General features: G+C 39.0%; 1 protein-coding gene across 1 annotated transcript in view; it reads left to right on the top strand.

Annotated features, from left to right (window-relative positions):
* The window catches only part of LOC139143570 (solute carrier family 15 member 1-like), a 29,628-nt gene extending 10,976 nt beyond the window's left edge, over positions 1-18,652 (top strand). The window contains exons 7-20 of the mRNA XM_070714002.1: positions 1,339-1,504; positions 1,955-2,043; positions 3,177-3,269; positions 3,499-3,633; positions 4,488-4,520; positions 5,661-5,831; positions 7,076-7,222; positions 7,634-7,807; positions 11,088-11,134; positions 11,963-12,124; positions 13,120-13,255; positions 13,612-13,749; positions 14,467-14,574; positions 15,438-18,652. Of these exons, the coding sequence (XP_070570103.1) occupies positions 1,339-1,504; positions 1,955-2,043; positions 3,177-3,269; positions 3,499-3,633; positions 4,488-4,520; positions 5,661-5,831; positions 7,076-7,222; positions 7,634-7,807; positions 11,088-11,134; positions 11,963-12,124; positions 13,120-13,255; positions 13,612-13,749; positions 14,467-14,574; positions 15,438-15,653 (1,815 nt within the window). The 3' untranslated portion in view covers positions 15,654-18,652. The remainder of the gene's footprint in view (positions 1-1,338; positions 1,505-1,954; positions 2,044-3,176; positions 3,270-3,498; positions 3,634-4,487; positions 4,521-5,660; positions 5,832-7,075; positions 7,223-7,633; positions 7,808-11,087; positions 11,135-11,962; positions 12,125-13,119; positions 13,256-13,611; positions 13,750-14,466; positions 14,575-15,437) is intronic.
* The last annotated feature ends 1,510 nt before the right edge of the window (positions 18,653-20,162 follow it).

Below are 20,162 nucleotides of genomic sequence, written 5' to 3'. Positions count from 1 at the left end.
ATGTGACCTTTTCTTGAAACGAGGCGAAAGTTCAAAGGGCGGTAATGATAATTTATTCGCCATGAAAATTCTGTTCAACAACATACGAAGAAAGCGAAAATGTATACCATCTGCAGGGTTTCTTGTTGTATTCGTCCACAGTCCCTCAACTGTGATTCGTCTAATCTGTCAAATGACGTAATCATTTTTGCACGAACAACAACCATAGGGATAGCATTTCAAACAAGACAAGTGTTAACCGTAAAAACAGATGCATCGTCAAAGAGGTCTCTGACTTATATTGTGCATTGTGAATTGGTAAAGTTTGGCGGCATTCAAAATCTAATAGTTTTGCGCTCTGTCGCGTTGGAGTGACCTCTTTAAAGGTATACAGTCACCTGTAATCTAAATATGACCATATATGGTCAAAGGGACGTTCCTTGGTATTCAAAATACCCATGTGAGGGCGCTGTTTTTAAAAAGCAGCCACCTGCTGAAAATCTGTGATTGGTTAGATTTTCTCTTTCCATGGTAACTGTGGCAAAATTGGAACAGGTGACAGTATACCTTTAAAATCCAGGTATTTAACAGGAACTGCTAATCGATATCGAGAAACTGTAAACCAGGTTGTGGTTTACATGGAAATCCACTATTCCAAAGTGTTTTGAAAAATAACGAAAACAAAACAAAAACCCAATCAAATTAATCTGTGAAAGGGAGAGTGGACGCTCTTCGCAATTACCTCCATTACAATTTGAAAATGTACCCTCTCTGTCCATTAGCTTCCCTTCTCCCAACGCCCTAAAAGGAAATCTCGCCACGAGCTAGAACCCAATTCCAAGTATAGACGCTGTCCACTGTCCTTTATACTACACTACAAAAGCTCTCGACTGCCCTCCCTCCACCACATGATTTCCCCCTCCCCTCTGTAAACCCGCAAACAACCCAATTCTTCTCCCGAGCTTGAGCAATTTTGAAAGGTTACCAGCTGCGCAAAGGAATAAAGTTCCATGCACTGTAAACTTTTGGGCAGCGGAGTATTTGTTGGGGAGGGGAAGCAGGATGATTTCCTGCTGGGGAGAGGGGAAAAGATTTGGGCTGGAGGGAGAATTTTTCAAATCGAAAAGGGGGGAGGGTTGCAGTTACGATGCAGCTGTTGTTTCCAAGTTTAAATTTCTATTTAAAATAGAGTAGAATTTCAGGTAAAAACGCCCATGGTCACAATTTCTCAAAATGTGCTGGCTCGCAGCCCGAGCCTATTGTAGCATTTTAGCAAATGCCGCTATGCTTATTGGAATATATGTTTACTCTCTCTCTCTCTCTCTCTCTCTCTCTCTCTCTCTCTCTCTCTCTCTCCAGACTCGAGAAATTCAAACCTATTTCTTGATGTTTTACCTGTCCATCAATCTTGGCAGTCTACTGTCCACATTTCTGACGCCGATTCTGAGAGAGTGGCAGTGCTTTGACAATGACTGTTATCCGCTAGCTTTTGGTATTCCCGCCGCGCTTCTGCTGGTTGCCATCGGTAAGTCTGCCATGTTCCGCACCGCACTGGGCTCTATGAGATCTTCTTTGTTGTTCAGTGTCTCCAGGACAATATCGTACGGCTCATTATGGCGCGCATTTTGTGCATCGTCGAGAATTGCCCGAAAGTTACCAATTTTAGTTAAATTACGCAGATACGCCATTGTTGTACGACGTTTAACTTATTTCATTCAGCCTGCAAAAAACAGGCACAGAGAACATAGAAATCTTGTGAGATATCGTCCTGAGTGGAAAGTTCTCTGATTCTGTTATGTTGTGCACAACATTCAAGAAAAGTCTGTTCAAAATAGCGATGTTAAAAAAAGTCTCTGAATACTCTTGTGTAGTGCAGTTATCAGACATTGTGTATCAAAACTGAAGACATATCATTGGTAGTGGGTAGTTATCTTTGGTTGTTAAACTAATAGCCACATCCTTTTAACCTTTCTAGTTATCTTCGTGCTCGGTCGTTACACGGTCGGTTACAAGATTTACCCTGGCGAAGGCAATGTTGTCTGGATGGTCTGCAAATGTATTGGGGTAAGGCATTATTTTGAAATTTAAACCAAATAAAACAAATCTCTTATTATTCTCACCGCTCTCAGTGAGAATTTTCTGGTTATCCCTGGGACCCTGGTGAGCAGTGAGAAATGCACTCCTTGGTGAGAATCAAGTATGATAACAGATTTTCACCGGTGTGACTGGAAATTCTCACCAAGCATTGTGGGAATGGTGATTTTCACGGTGAGAATGTGTCATACACATCATTCAGTGGTGAGATTCAACCAGACTCACCGTGGCATTGGTGAGAATCGGTCTGACTTGTGAACAATGAGTCTAGCCTATTCTCCCCAATGAACGGTGAGTCTGGTTGATTCTCACCAGTAAATGATGAGTATGATTTATTCTCACAGACTCTGAGACAATAACCATTCTGACTAGGCTTGGTGAGCATTTCCAGTCTCACAAGTGAGAATATGTTACCATCCTTGATTCTCACCGAGGAATGCTCACCAGTGAGAGTTCAAAATGTCTCACTGACAGCAATGATAATAACAAGAGATTCTCACCAATTACGAGAAAGCGTCACTTTCTCGCTCCAGTCTCGCATTTTTTTCCTACAGTGATGTTTTTCTTCGCCCTATGATGCCTACCGTGTGATGTTGAAACTTGCTTCAATTACAATCCACCTGAAACCATTATCTTTGAAAACTCACCATTTTTGTGGGTCGAAATGCAGACACGTGGCATGCTCTGTCCCTCCCTCCCTCCCTCCCTCCCTCCCTCCTCCCTCTCTCCCTCTTCTCTCTCTCTCTCTCTCTCTCTCTCTCTCTCTCTCTCTCTCTCTCTCTCTCTCTCTCTCTCTCAATGTTTATAGGAGCGAGACTTGCCGTACATAAAAAAGATATACAGAACAACATCCTCACTTTGAGTTCGTAACGTCGAGTCCATTTAATGGTCGATTTCCCAAATAAATATCTTAATTTATATAAACTGTAGTACCTAGCAATATTTAAGTATGCAAATCAACTTACACAGGTGTCATTATCAATGGAGACAAGTGATCGGCCTAGAATTACCCACTATAATAGTTGAACTCATAAGCTTATACCATGTAGAAATGTGTCTACCAGCTAAATGTGTGTTAATCATCTTGCGTGTCTTTACCGCAGCGTGCCATCAAGAACAAATGGAGATACAGAAAAGACGAACAAAAGAAGGAAAAAATCTCTCACTGGTTGGATTACGCTCTTGATAAGTATGAGGTAAGTTGGCAAGTCTCGATGTCACAGTTCAAAGGGAAAGGGTCAAATATCATATATTTTTCTGTGTGTGTATTCTCACATTCTATTGGGTAAAAGTATATTACACTGTGTAATCGACGTGGCAGATGGAGCAAGATTGAAAATCGTTCAACTTGAAATTTAACAGTCAACAATCTCTCTCTCTCTCTCTCTCTCTCTCTCTCTCTCTCTCTCTCTCTCTCTCTCTCAGAAAAGGATGGTCAACGACACTAAATGTCTCTTGCACGTACTGGTTATGTTTATCCCGTTGCCAGTGTTCTGGGCTCTCTTCGATCAAATCGGTTCAAGATGGACTCTTCAAGCCACGCAGATGAATGGTGATTTGGTGTGTATACGTCCATGGGGAAGAAATACAATGTCCAGATACGAGTTTCCCTAAAACATCAATGCGTTTAAAGCTATTAGTGCAAGATGCGAGGTATAATGATATTCAAATATGCAGATTACACTAATGAGCATTGTTTCGGTATTAAAATTATATGCTAATGACCCTTAATCAATGTGGAATATTCATGTACCTCGGATCTTGCATTGTATAGTTTAAAGAGGCATATTTCTTAACGTATAACACCTGTTGATGTACCTGTGTATACGCATCTAATTCGCATATTTCGAACCCTTGTTTTCCATTGAATTTAAAATAAGTTCAAACACTTTGTTTAATTTCATCTGGAAAGGTTGAGGAGTGAAGGTACCTTTCATGTAGTGGTATTATTTCCGAGATTTTGAAATAAGGCGCCTCTCTTAGTTTCAATGTAATAAAGAAAAAAAAGAAAAGAAAAGAAAAATAAATCAGCATAAAAGAGGGCGCTGTTCGGTGGCGTTCCGGAAACGGTATTTGATTTTGTTGTATGTTACATGTAGTGTAAATTTCATGTCTAGCTGACACAAAATAAAACATTTCCCAATTCACAATAAAAATAAAAAAAGGTATTTGCAACGATTTAGGAGCAAGCCATGTTGCACATGTATAACCTGCTAGATTACAAATACTCTCAGTTGACTGTCGTCAGTGTGAAACGTACACAGTGCATCATCGCTTCAACCTCTACCAGAGAAGGTGTGGCACTAGCATGTGCCCAGTTCCGGCCCCAAAAGAAGGATCGTGGTGCAGTAAGTTAAACCGACCTTTTTTAAAAAAAACCCAGAAAATAAAAAAACTTCTCTGTTATCTTCCAGGGTAATGTGAACATCAAGCCGGACCAAATGCAGGTTAGTTAAAGAAGGCATTGTTTTTTTCCCAGTTTTGATTCTTTGATAGTTGATGAAAGAAGACCGAATATCGTAATAAAAGTACTTGTCTCTTTACTGCGTTCGTTTTAATGGGTTAAAAGTACTCGATCATAACAAATTTCCATGTCTAAAAACTTGGCAAAAAGTGGCGCGTCAGCCGTATTTACCGACAGAACGTCATGCTACCTAGTTTCGGCGACATATTCTTGATCTCCAGAAGAAAATCAGCGATTAGCTAGGATCTAAACACGATTGGAACTAACTTGGAACTAATTCTTGTAACCTGTGAAAGAAATTCAAAAGATATGGCGGGTGAGCGTATCATGCGCAAGCAAGGGACGAAACTATATTTGACCTTCTCAGGTTTAAGGTTACTAGTGCTCGTACCGCTGTGTCGCAATCAAGGACGTATGCTGTGGTCTATGATTTAAAGGTATACTGTCACCTGTTCCAATTTTGCCACAGTTACCATGGAAAGAGAAAATCTAACCAATCACAGATTTTAAGCGGGTGGCCGCTTTTTAAAAACAGCGCCCTCACATGGGCATTTTGAATACCAATATGGGCATATTTAGATTACAGGTGACTGTATACCTTTTAACATGCAAATGTATCATATTCTCGTCAATGTGGTGGATGGTGCAGTACTAGTATGTAACTTTAATAAAATACTTTTGAACAAAATGCAAACGTACCTATCTCGGATTTCTCTCTCTCCTCTCCAGTAATATTCCTACGCTAAGAATTGAAACCGAAAGATGTACAGACATACACAATTAATAAAGATTTTGTGAACTCTGAACCAGTGTGGCTCTTTCAATGAATTTTGAATCATTTGTTCGTGAAAGCAAAAACTGGTAGTGCCCTATATTTGAGTCACTCTATGCACGACAGAAGCTTGAATTCCTGATTGATAGTATCCTATCCCACTTACCATCCCATGGCAACGCTTTTTGAGAGACAAGATCAAACTACTATTCTTGTTTTTAGGAAAAGTGTTTCTTTAGTATCTTACAGGTCCTTGGGTAACCCAAGTTTGTGCCGCTTTACTTCACGGTACTTTAACAAATAATAACAACAATGAAACAATAACCAAAGCATCGTTCTTTGTTTTCCTAGGTGCTGAACCCCCTCTTCATTGTTATTCTGATCCCGATCTTCGACAACTGCGTCTACCCGTTGTTGAAAAAGTGCGGAATTCGATGTACTTTCCTGCAGAGGATGTGCTGGGGTATGCTCTTCAGCGCCGCGTCGTTCTACTGCGCATGCATCTTGCAGCTGTTTGTGAGCGTAAGTACAAACTACACTGGACTACACTGGGTTGTAAACCCGGGGGTTGTAAACTCAAACGCGCCTACGGAATCATTGCCGGTACAAGGTGAAACTGAAAGTAATTCGTTCTTTCGTTCCTGCTATATTCCAAATTAAAGGTATATTTGCCACCAACGGTTTCCCCACTCTTAACTTTACGCTCGTTGGTAACACGTTCCAACTCTCTTGTAATCTGTCAGGCCTCCTTTCACCAAGCTCTGCCCGTAGACTACCTCTATGCGTCAGCATCACGCTAGGTACTGACGCAGTGCTCTGTTACCACAGGCGCTCGTTCGCTGGGTAGTCTGCTAGATCGATCGATTTACTGATAGATCTATTATTGATCCCGTAGTCGATATGCCCGCCACAGAGAGAGAAGACTCTTGTTCTTGAAAATGTGTGTTATACCAAGGATATCACAGTCCAAAAAACGAAGGATAATTCACTGTTATATCATACCAGTATATTGATGACGCAACTACTACGATCTGATTGGTCGAGGCGCGGAAATAACCATGCTATATTCGCTATATAGCACGGTTTGAACAGGCACAAGCTCTGAACTAGAGAAAATTCCATTTTCGTCGTTTCATGCCAGACTTTCAAGTTAACATCTTGATGTAATAGCAATAAACTATAACTCAGAAACGGTATACCACGAGATGTTGACCAGTTCACTCCATATACGCACTCTCTATCACTCGAGCACATATGTCGTGGACTGGTCAAAATCTCGCTGTATACCGTCGCTGGGTGTGGTTCATCGCTCATGTTCACTGCGGGGCGGTACTGTGCGCGTCAAAAGGCTCCCGATCTCTTCACCAGTAGAGCAATAACCAGGACACCGCGGCTCAACGCCAAGGCCCCGTGCATCATCTCTAGCTGTCGTGTGGTATTAATAACTCAACATCATTTATGAAGCGCTTATGTAGAAGCAATGCACGTCAGCTTGTTTGATGAATTATGAGAATGTCACATTTTTTAGTTTTTTTTATTTTTGCGCTGGCAATACAATAAGTAGAAGGGGCAATGCGTAATGACAGGTCGAATCTCCTATTTACGTGTTTAACTTCAAACGTGTATCACCAAAAAATTTAACAAAAATAAAATTAAAAAATTATCCTGTGAAATTTTCTTTAACTTAGCTTGTACTTTTCGGCGAAAATATTGACAGCTTACGAGACCATCTTGACATCAATTCTGTTTCTTTCTTCACCCCGCAGGAAACAGTGCGTGTGCCGCCGTGCACTTCAAACAACGATGAGTCGGGAATTACAATCATTAACGCCGCCAACTGCAATATCACAGTAAAAGAAACTTTGACCATGGGGGAAACTGATCCTGTCGACGTCGACATCCCGTACGGCCAGGTAAGAAAGAAAGAAAGAAAGAAGCAAGTACATGCATGCCCACATATTCGTTAGAGCTGCCTTGCACACCGCCCGCAAATAACAAAATCAAATGCTTGGCTGGTTTTATTTAAAATTGGAAGAACGCTTCGGGGACAGGGTTCAGCGGGCAGAATCCCGCAATATTTTTCTACTGATGTGACCTTGAACCTGCACCTTCACTTCCGTGTGTTTTCCTTGGGCATGCGCAGTTGATAGATTCATTGGCGACGAGATAAGGTCAAGAGTTCGCTGTTTCTACCCTGTATATGTAAGAACCACCAGGGCGTGACCTTTATATAATTAATATTTCATTTCAAAATATCAGTTTCTGGATGCCAAGTTCACTACCGCTCACATCGGTGCCTGTATCTTTTCGCATCTTTTTTCCAGATTGAAGAATACAAAATCCTCAACCCTGCTGAGTACAAGTACGAATACAAGTGTAGTAACGACGAAGTATGGGCAGGTGAATTGAATGTGGCGCTTGAGAACTGTCAAGAATATCGTTTAATCGTCGGCACATTCCCGAGTACAAACGAGACCGTTAAATTGGATGCCGCAGTGGTAAGGAAACATTAATGCGCTGAAATTTCTACAAATGTCTAACTATATAGAGCAGATACTCTAAAACAAAGCTTCATAAATGTGTGATTTTTTCCTGTTTTTCAAATCACGGTATACTTTGTAGACAGATCAGTTTAATATACCTCCACAGAGCGTCTAACTGCTCTCTGTTCAGCCACAGACAGTAGGCGCGATCGCTTCTGCTGTCAATGGCTCAACTTACAAACTCAGCTTGTGTGTATTCAATGTCCTACTTTATTATTTGTTGACAACAATAATTTTTATCCGGACTTGATTTATTTGTCATTACGAACAATGCATATTGTACATTTGGCATGGCATTAACAAGGCGAAATTTGCAATGCAGTGTGCCGGGGGGGGGGGGGAAGATAATGTTATGTGTTTTCTAGAGCCAAAAAAGGACAATATTATCCAAGCTATAGCTACTACTTTTTTTTGGAAGTGCTTTAGCTATACGTATGTTACTTCGTGAACTATTTTATTGATTGCTTTTCTGCTCTCCTGACGCTAACTAGGGGTATCATACATATCATCACAAATTTAAATTTGCGAAAATTATATATATATATATATATATATATATATATATATATATATATATATATATATATATATATATATATATATATATATTACACACACACCCTCACACCCTTGTCACACACATATATATATAAATTTCGCAAATCTTCACGGTTTAAAACACTGCTCAATGCCTGTATGGTAGAGCGGTTTACAGTAACTACCTCCAAAGAGCGTTTGACACTAGGGATAATCCAAACTTTGAAGGAGATCACTTGTAGCTCTGTGAAACGTGTAAGAAAAGTGGTTTTGTTTCATGTTTTCTTTTAGAGGGACTCATGCATGTCCTTGTCTTACAAAATAACGAGGTATTAGACCACAGTTTTTTCAATAAAGTCTGTTTCAAAGTGCACCAATTTTGGACGAGTTACACAAAATTTTCGGTCTGACTTCGTCATGCAATTTTCAGCACCGCACACATTGAACATCTTATCAGCTTGAGCGGAGATACCCCTATTTGCATATTTATATTAGAATTTCGTTCAAATGGAAGTGATGAGGGCGCTGTTCTACTTGACCGTTAGTGTGATTTTTCCTGTTTTTTGGGGGGCAATTTCAGCCCATTTTTTCCCAACAAACGATGTCAGAGACATTTCTATGGTCATATAAAGCAGTTAAGTTTGTGCCTATGAATTTTTATCAACTTCTACGGCTTACTTTTGGTGCTATGTGAGTATTGTCGATCTATGGCTCGCTAAACATAGGCCTACTTTTGAGCTGCCGCAACTACATGCACAGCTGATTCTTGTGAATATTTTTACATAGTTACACAGTCTAATCATTATTTAAGCCCCTAACTTAGTTTTATTCTTGTTCATGCCCTGCAAATCACTGCTTTGGCCTCGTAGGTCGTACACCGTCCCGCCATCAGAAGACAAGATGGCCGCTTAAAGTGAGGAACGTGTTGCACTCCGCTGACGCCTTGCTCACGTTTACAAATTGTTTAGGCCCAAAGATTGCACAATATCACATATTTTACTGTTGTCAATCCAACTTATGTTATATTTATATTTGATGCTTGGGTTACAATTTCGCGGTAGTCCTCGTAGGCATTGGCTACCAATATTCCATTGGGTAACCGGAGAAGTCTGGCAGTTGCGAACTCGGCCATCGCCAGCGCTAATGGTGCCGACCAACTCGGCCAGTGCAGTGGGACTCGGCCAGGAGAAGTCTGCCACTCGCAACAAAGCAATATGATTGCATACGCATTCTCTTCACAGTTGAATATGCCAAACAATTTTAACTTTTTACTACCATAGTTTTTGTTATTTTGTCGGTTTAATACTACCGGGTACTACGAACATTCAGAAAACAACTCAAAGTCGAAGAGCTCCCACGTCCACCCTGCAAAACATGTACGGTCTGCCTCCGTGTTTCTGCAGATCGCGCGCGTACCGTATTAAAGTTCAGGCAAACATTATGCCATTTCTTCAGTAAGATTCATGGCTTGATGACTCTTAACTAAGTTGCTTCGCCATCTCCTATGACTTTTTAACGAACTTCAAGTGTAACTATGACGAAGACTGCAAACTCGCTACCACGATCGCGATACACCGCCATCTTTAATTTTACCAATGTGTGTATATATCATACGTGCGTTGAACTGTGATCTGTGAAGTTTGCAAACATTACGCTCATCTTATGAATGACATTTAGATCGCTTTCGTATATAACTTAAGTGAGACTTCAAAAAAAGAAACACTAATATGGAGCACATATTCTAATAGGGTGCATACTGTACTGGCCGACTTCTCTTGTATTCGGTCATTGTCAACTGTCAGTGTCTGTCTGTTTGGAGTCGTGGTGGTCGGACATTCCCACGCCTGATTTTACTGACCCCTCAGCCTTTCAAGATAATAATATCGTTGTAAGAGTGGATTTGAGTGACCGTGATTTGTCACAGTTTTCCTTTTCACTGGTAACGGGTAGTATATCACTGTTCAGTTACCATGTTTCAACTCGTCAATGTTGACTGAAGTCCGATAGCATAAAGGCAAGTTTCAGTGCCATAGCGTTGTACGCTGTACACGCGTACACTGGGCTGTACGATCGGCCTTGTACGGTAACACTAACAGCGCATACATGGCATCATGAAATCATGCCGCAAATATATGCGCACTGTCAGAAATTCACGAAACTTGTCACAAGCGTTGTTCAATAGCAAGTGGTTTGACACAACAAGTATTATTTTTTGTTCAAGACCTGTATCAGTGTGTTTCGGGTCACAGTCTAAAAATAGCACACAGCTGAGAGGTATAAACCATCATTGCAACGTACGAATTCAGTTGTCAATTATCATTAGTATTATTTCTATCATGCATAGATACGATGAAATTACTCTCAAAAGTGTACATTACCTCATAGCATGTTCAATTTCGCATTAAATAATCATATTTGTGAGCTTTCGAGCCCATTTTCACGACCAAGTCGCTCGAACGACGTGTATTCGGACATATGCTTGTTTACATTCAGAACGAGGCTCTGCAGCCTATTGAATTATGCAAATTTCTATACGTCCGCTCAAGCTGTTATGATATGTTCCTGCTTACCATCTGTCGTTCCTTTTCGCGCTTTAAGAGTTTTTGTCGTGTATTTATTTGTTAATGTGCCGACATATAACACTCTTAATGAACAAAGTTTTGGTAAGATGACGTTGCATGTCTTTCCTTCATATTAGGTCGACGATAGACACGATAAACCAGATCGAGGCACAGCGTATAGCAGGTATGTAGATCATGTGCGAAGGTATATTGTAGCACATGATTCGTCAGTCGGCATTCGTCGGGGAGGTTGTGAAAATGGCCACCCCACCTCTCTCTCTCTCTCTCTCTCTCTCTCTCTCTCTTCATTGTATATCCTCAAATGCCCAGTTGCATTTAATGATCAATCATCATCCATCTGTACAAATGACTGAAAATAGAGCGAGAAGGCAATTATTATACAATTTTGTTTTACGGGAAAACGGTGGCCATTTGTTGATGAATTGTATGTCAGATGTTTACGGCTTAAATAGCCTTTCAAATTCACGGGAACCAACAGGGTGTTGCAAACACTATTCATTCGGAAGTAATGATAAATAAATGCCATGTATTAATCAATTCTATTATTCAAGCCTTACCTTACGGACCTTATGAGCTGCTATGGAGTTATTTTGTCACGGTGATAAGTCTACACTTTTGTAATCGATAGAACAAATTAATAAAGGGGATTAGGGAGGGTATTTCAACAGAGATGGACTGTTTCCTTGAAATACTATACAGAGATAGCGATGATACATGACACAGATAAGGCTTGTCATGGAGGTAGGAAGAGAAGATACATGACGTTTATTTATCGTAACTTCTAGATGAATATTGTTACCATTGTTTTGCAATACCCTGTGGTGTACCAAGATGTTTGCCGTTTGCCACCAATAACGTCTTTCCTTTGTCTGCGGAGAAGAAAGCGTGGTTTCCATGGTTGTCTGCTGAGAACAGCCACTCACTATCTGGATCTCTTTTTCGGATTCTCTGATCATTTCTACCGATATCATTTATTGTTTTGTCTCCGTAGTTTGGTGTTTACGAAAGAGTTCGACAGTTCTTACATACTGGTGAGGATGAATGGTAGCGATTACCAATATATAGTGAACGCTACACAGACACCGCAAACACAAGGATCGGATATCATCACGCAATTCAGAATAACCGAATGGGATCAATTCGAGCCAGACGAGTGAGTACACTGTAAATACGCATTTCCTCATATCTTGTGATGTTCGTGGTTTTGTTTCACCGTCGCTATATCATCGCATCTGGAGTTGTCTGTGTCGTCGATTTTAAGAATCAACGTGAACACGCATGCTCATATAATGACAACTATACCTGTTGTAGTTGTAATAGGTCTGTGGTTTCATTACGTTAAACTTTGATGTTCATTAGCACCATACTCGACATAATAATTTCACAGTGTTTTCCCCCCGCTTTCGTTCTCACACCACGGCTGTTTCCTGTAACAAGAGTTTTGCATGATTTTAAAATTTGGACTATCACGGAAACATTGAACAAGAAAGTATAGAGACTTCCGTATCGATCAAATTCAGTATGCTCCGCAGTCTACATGAAAAATATCACAAAGTTATTACGCCTGCGATTTGGTAGACATGCAGGAACACAATAGAAATACGCCCGTTCACGAATATAAGCATTTACACAAATAAGCAAAAGTCGATGAAACTTCGGAATGTTTCAAAATGTCGCTTCAAAATGGGCGACTCCTTTACAGTGGTGAAACAGAGCGACCATCGATTGACAGTATGGTATACTGCATACCAAGGAAACACACATGATAAGGGTATACAGGTGACACACACACACACACACACACACATATATATATATATATATATATATATATATATATATATATATATATATATAGATAGATAGATAGATAGATAGATAGATAGATAGATAGATAGATAGATAGATAGATAGATAGAGTTTAGAATGCTCTATCTTACTTTAATTTCTTGTGAAGATATCTGTTTATGTAAATTCATTTTAATGTAATAAATTGTTAAAGCCTTCCATGTACTGTGTGAGTGTGAAGCCAAGGACACCCACGTAGAACAAACATTGTACCACGATGAGACGGACAATCAGAATGATAAACCACATATACTTCAATTTATATCATTGCATGATGTCTTACCATATCTTGCTCTTCAGATACACGTTTGAAATAAGCCAGGATTATGGAGAAACCTGGGAACCTTGGTCTGCAGAGGAAATATTGGATTACAACAATGGGGCTGCATACTCTGTCGTATGGTACTCGAACGAGGGCGCTGAAGCATTCGAGAAGGTGCTGAAATGTTCATCTTTCTCCGGTTTTACTGAAGTAGATTTACTTGTATAGTCCTTTGAACAGAAGCAGAATTAAACCATAACCCTTGAAACAGGTTTTTCGGGTCTATGGCCAAACTACCAACTAGACAATTGCAGGGATAAAAGAGCACCATGCCCAAATATCTGCTGATTACCATCCTAACATTCAAACGATATTCCTAATGCCTTCTATTTTATTGTTGGGTTTTCATAAGTTAATGCTACATCATTAGCTTCGACATAAACGCCAGTGTTTCATTCCAGAATGCTTCGTTATATTCATGAAAATAGGTCCCCACATTTATTTTTCGATTGCATTTCTTATCCTTACAGAGTGATTTTACAATGACGCAGCATGAAACTGTCCCTGCTAACACAATTAATATCTTATGGCAAATTCCACAATACTTCATCATAACCACCGGAGAAGTCATGTTTTCCATCACAGGATTGGAGTTCTCATACGCTCAGGTCAGTCAACCTCTTGTATAATACGGATGGCTCTGCCAATTCACGCCATGTCGACTCGACAAATGTTAAGGTAGTTTGCGCCTCGACAGTGAAGGGCTTAAACTTTTGCTCAAACTTTCCTTGAGGAAACTTTCAACCATTATCTTTCAAAATCAAGAAAAATATTGGGGGGTTACCATGCAAATTTTGGTACTACGTAAACAAATAACTCAAGATTTACCAATATTTAAGCTTACAATTCAAAATGGTCGCCATCCCTGTGTTAATTCTATGGAGAAAAATAAAATTTTCGAATTTTGAAAAACTTATGCGGTGTAAAGTTTTTTTACACCATGAGCTTTAAAATGAACCCCCAAAAGTGGTAGATCAGAAAAGAATTGTAAAAGTTTGAGAGTCCGAATATCTGTCTCCGAGGCAAGTTCTACCTTAAATGCCATTACTTACAATGAAGTAGCAACAACCATGAAAAAACACGTAGCCTGGTCCAGTAAACTTTTTGCAGTTACTTTTTGTACTCGCACCAACTCTTTAAAAAATTGGAAATCTCTACGAATCAGAACCAACGAATTGATATTTATGTATCATGTGGACATGTCTCTTCCGCTAGATTTATATACAAACTGACCAATGTCCGTGCATTGCGACAGAAACCTTTCCTCGCTTCTCGTTGACCGTATACGTAATTCATTCAAACAAAACTATATGACTTTCAAACAGTCCCCAGCTTCGATGAAGTCATCGCTACAGGCTTGTTGGTTGTTGACCGTGGCATTTGGAAACTTGATTGTCATCATTCAGAGTGCGGCCGCCCCACCAAGGTCAATGGTAAGATTTGTATAAAAAGTTGTTATTTACAATGTCTCTGTCCATCCACCCATCCACCATTCTATATCTCTATCGACCATCAATTATACTTCCATCTGTCCATGTAATACAGTTAATTAATCTAATCTAGTTATACATCTCTAAAACCTGTCAAATTGTGTCTAGATATCTACCCATCTGCCTTCCTTCATGTTTGTGTTTGTGTTTGTGTTTGTGTTTGTGTTTGTGTTTGTGTTTGTGTTAGTGTTTGCGTATGTTCCATCTAATTACCCATCCAAAGTGGCCGGCCAGTTGTTTATTTATCAGCATATGCGTGTCTTTTTGTAAAAAATATACTAAAAAGTAAAAGTAATATAACAACAAGATTGAAATGTCACAATGTCCCTTGGAAACAGATATTTGATAGACACTCACGTCGATATTACATTTGGTATACTTGAAGATGCGTACGGGAATGTCTCAGCTTGTCGCATAAGTTCAAACAGCGGCGTTTTTTTATTTAGAGAAGGAGGGGGTCTGACTTCAGTTCAAGGTTGGCGGTGGCATTTTTTTCTTTTTGACATTATGCATTTTAGCTTATCGATTACAACATGGAGGCACAAACGGGGTTCCACGGTTATCGGATTACTTGACGACCACGGGGCATATAATAGAAATTTGAAGCTGTGGCAAATTGTATACACTGTGGACAACACAAACGCTTCGCACTTTTGAAGTTTGGTTATGAACAGTGAGGGGGTTTTTGAACGCATACGACCATCTGCGATGGTCCCTAAGACGAATGAATAAAGATGAATATGGACGACATATCAAATATTCGACATTCTTTTAACCATTTGAGCTTTTTCCCGTTGTTTCTGCAGGCCATCGACTTCTTCCTCTTCGGTACTTTAATGTTGATCGTGTTTTTCATCTATGTGGCCATGTCTGTCTGGTACACGTACATTGAACCCACTCACTTCGATGACCTCGGCAAGGAAGAAGAAGAAGAAGGAGACGAAGAAAAGAAACCCATCCCAAATGGTGACGGCATCGAAGGCAAAACTAATGAGGTTGACACTACAGAAGGGGAGCATTGATGTCACAATTGAAAACGATTGGGTTTGGTCGAACCGTGGCGCTGAAACGATTAACCCTTTGAGTGCTGTAATTTTTCCCACCAAAATTTTAGTGCAACATTTCACCAACTTTTATGAATTTTTCAGTAATTTTTTTTGATAATTTTGGACTAAATGGACATCCACTTCATCGGCTACAGATTTTTATCAAAATTTTGGCAAAATTCTGACAAAAATCTGACTGGGGTATATTTATAAATGGCCAGGGACAAAAATTGACTTTGGCGCTCAAAGGGTTAAACATTCTATAGACAGTAAAATGTAAAAGCGGTATCATCATAAGTGAAAAAATCACGTAAAAGACGTGTAGGCTGATAAAAAGTTTGTTTCTCATCCGGGCTTTAAGTTCACTCAAGCGGTAGTCGCTCTCTGTTTTCTTGTTTGATAATTTTTGAACGGCATAGCAGCTGGAGTTTTGTCAGAATATTGAGGGTGTGCATGCTTGTGGTAAATAATGATATGTTCATGGTAAATAACAGTTTTCAAAAGATATAGTAGTTATTGCCGTTTTATTCATTGATGCTCTGTTTTTGTTGTCGTTTTATGAGTGATACAAATTTGACAATAAAAAACTCAACCTTGACCTTCTTGACCCAATGAAGGTAAAAATCACGACATGACGTGTCAGCTTTGCAGTTTAACTCACTGACATCGGCTGGCTCTGGAGGTCAAATCTATGTGGCAGGTTTGAATTATTTGATTGTGTAGCTGTTTGGCTGTTTTGAAAATGATTCAATAATGACAACAATATTCAGCCGACGAAAGAGCTGCACTCTTGCGAGACGATTCACCTTGCTTGCGACTGACAGCTTCCCAAGTTCAAGGTTTCGGTGCATCGGTCTAAAGTCGCAAAAGGCGTTCACAAATCTGCGTACTGAAGATGTTCTAAACACCCAAGTCGTATTTTACAATCTTGACTAAAAACACCCTTGAGTAAAACGGGACTTGCGTATTTTATCTGAATAGATTTCAAGATTTTAAATCGAGCAACTTTTGTGAAACTTCGTGCTTGCGAGGACGATTCATGTTACCGGAGTGATAGCAGAGCTAGAGGGCGCTATCCTCTCACATTTACCGGTACATGTATTTGGAAAAAACCGGAACTTTTGATCATAGGCAGTGGAGCTCCATCCCACTGTCTATTTTTTATTCATGTCAGTGGTGCATGTGCATAAGGTGTGAGTCTCAGATTGTTAATCCTATGGTGGTAGAGTTCTCCAATATTTATTCAATTGAGACATTTCCTAGTAGTTATGAACAGAAGTTACATTTTCATATATCTATACTATTCAATTTTCCCTCGCTTTTGTTTACGAATCTTTAACATATTACACTCTAATTAAGACACTCATGCATATTACCATTTCATTTATATGAATAATGTTATATAGGCAATCCAAAAAATATACGAACAAAAGAAAACGGAAAGAGATAAAAGATAACCCTACAGTGACGGGTAACAAAATAGTGCCCGCTGGCATTTTAAGATAGTATGCGCCTCGAAAGTGAAAGACTTAAACTTTTGCTCAAACTTTCCTCGAGCAATATTTCAACAATTCTCATTCAAAATCAAGAATAAAAATCGTGGGTAACCGTGCAAATTTTGGTACTAGAGAAACAAGTTACTAGAGATTTACCAATATTTGAAATTCAAAATGGCCGCCACACCTGTGGTAAGCCTATGAAGAAAAATACAATTTTCGATTTTCGAAAAACTAAGACGGTGAAAAGTTTTCTTACCCCAGAGCTTTAAGTGGTAGATAAAAGAATTGTAAACGTTTGAGAGTCCGAATATCTGTCCCGAGGCACGTTCTACCTTAAAGGAAAAGCGTTATCGACTTAGACATTATCTTTACCATGTTTGTAATTGTATTACTTGAAAAGTCATCCAAAGACTTGGGTGTAGTCTTGTTCTCAAGGCGATGCCGTATGACAACGATAAAACAAAATCTGAATTAATCAAACAGAATTTTGATGTTACATGCCCACTACCTCCCTTATTAACTAGCACAGATAAAGAAAGCGACAACATGATTTCAGTACTTACTACAATGTATGCAAATGAGATAACGGCCGTTCTTAAAAACAGCCAACCTCATAGAAGAGAGTTGTTTTATTCAACTTCATTGATCACCAACATTGTTTGAGACAATGATTGATTTGTAGAATTTTTCTTATGATATAGAAAAGCAAACAAAAGCAATAACACAAAAAACTGAAATAAACCAAAAAACCTAAAAAATGTGAATCTGTCCCTTTGGCGGAGCAACATTGGTAAAGAATGTTGTCAATACGTTCAATGCTACGGCGCCATCTTGACCGATACTTTACTTCCTAACATATTTTCATAAAATCTGAGCATTTTATGCGCATGACAATTTGCATACACCCAGACTGTTGCCATAGAATTATGTAAAAAGTGACATGTGAGTGATTGGCTTAAAAAATTTACATCTATTGCCTGGATGAGAAACAAAATTTAGCTAAATAATTATCTTTTAGAATGGTGATATTTTTATTGCATGTGAAATAGAAATTGCACATGGCAAATCAGTTATGTTTTCAATGAGTGCATTATCGGTATCCAACATTGTAAGTAAGTTGATTAATGTAAGTACGATACCAAATTTCAGGTCGCGATGGATTAAGAGCTGCTGTGCTACGTAATTAATCCAAAGTCGATAAATATCAGACAATGATCTCAAACAAAAAAGACGTTTTAGTTTTGTTGAATGTTGTACTGCCATCACATCGAAAATGACAACAATTTGACTTTGAACGAAGATAAACAATTTCAGTTTGTCTTACTGTTACTAGTATCGTTCTGACCATCTTCTCCAAGAACACTTAAACTCCTCATAGACTTTGGAACTTAATGCTTCGATATCGCTGTACCCTATACCTTCACTGCAAGACTTTTGAGTATACATGTATATCAATAAATTTATGGACCTTACGTATTTCATGGGACTCCGTCTGTTGATATTTACTGGGAGCAATGAAGACTCCAAAACACCAACATACACAGACAGCCGGACAGACACACATAGACACACAGACACACACACTCACTCACCCATTCACTCACAAACGCATAATGGTGAACACATTTAACATATTTTGCATATCTGCCAACTACTAGTAATCTAACTTCTTACTTGAACTGCACTGTACCTTTACGCATATGGTAAAAACGTAAGTACATACATCAGCGGAGATGCTACAGAAATCGTTTTTAAAGTGGCATTGCACACAACACGGCGTACTTTGTTCACAATCACTTTTTGCAAAGATTGGTTCAATTTTGATCCAGGATTGAACTATTGGTAGGGTTCACCTTTTAGCATGACAAGCAGTCGTAAGTTGGCAGAGAAAGATGGGTTAATTTCTGTAAATTTGTGCAAACCACCCGATTTCCAGCTTCTTTTTTTCTCCCGTGTTCAACATTTCAAAAAATAACTCCACTCTGGCTTGGTCATTTTTTTTGAGTTTTTACATTACGTTCTTTAAATTTCATATGACAAAACGACAATTTTGTTTGGCAATTAAGCTTATCATGATTTTAATTACTTGCTTTGAATGTCATTCTTTCAACCCTTGCATGAATGAGAATATACTTAAGTTTTCAATGAGACATTAAAGTTCATAAGGAAGTACCAAGTCTTTGACGTAAATATTTATCAATAATACAAACTTTGAGATTTTCTACCCAAAATGTGCATCCCTTCATGCTCCGAGTAAACTATTGTTACCTTACAAAATTTGAGCATCTCTACTTGTAACAGGTATTTGGTATGAGGAAGGTTTCATGTCTTGTTTGAAGTAAAATATTGCTTTGAAAAAAGTGCTGGTAATGTGCAACGCTACCTTAAGTGGCGTAGGATCTTATCAACGGAGATTTTACACAAACCCATTTGACCTTAAGCAGATTCTAAATTTAGTAACACCAGTCTTCACTGTTTGTGCATCTTAGTGTTTCTGATCATAAAAAGAGCAATATTCATTCTCACACCACGTACTCTGTATTAGCAGCTGCAAAAAGAACATTACTACGACATTTTTGCGCAAGATTACAGCTATTAGAAAATGTCAGAAGTAGGGATTCACTAGATAATCGGTTACGCGATGACGCAGTGCTCTGAAAGGCAATTCACTAAGATGATTCGAAATTTGCCTTCAGGGCAAATCTTTGAAAAGTGTGAGTGTGAATTCCACGTTGCTTGTACAGTTTAAAAGCTGGCATTTAGAGGTTAATGTCCTTTTACGATTCGTAGTCTTATCAATTATGGATGTGATCTCACTTACTCTGTAGTGTATTAGTCTCTTATGTATGTACAGTAGATATTGACAGACAGGTAGATAGTAAGGAAGATAGATGATCACTTCTGAACTTTTGTGTCTTTATGTTTATATATATATATATATATATATATATATATATATATATATATATATATATATATGTATGTA

Source organism: Ptychodera flava, chromosome 11 (assembly GCF_041260155.1).
Source record: "Ptychodera flava strain L36383 chromosome 11, AS_Pfla_20210202, whole genome shotgun sequence".
Lineage (NCBI taxonomy): Eukaryota > Metazoa > Hemichordata > Enteropneusta > Ptychoderidae > Ptychodera > Ptychodera flava.
This window is presented reverse-complemented; position numbering and strand designations above follow the sequence as displayed.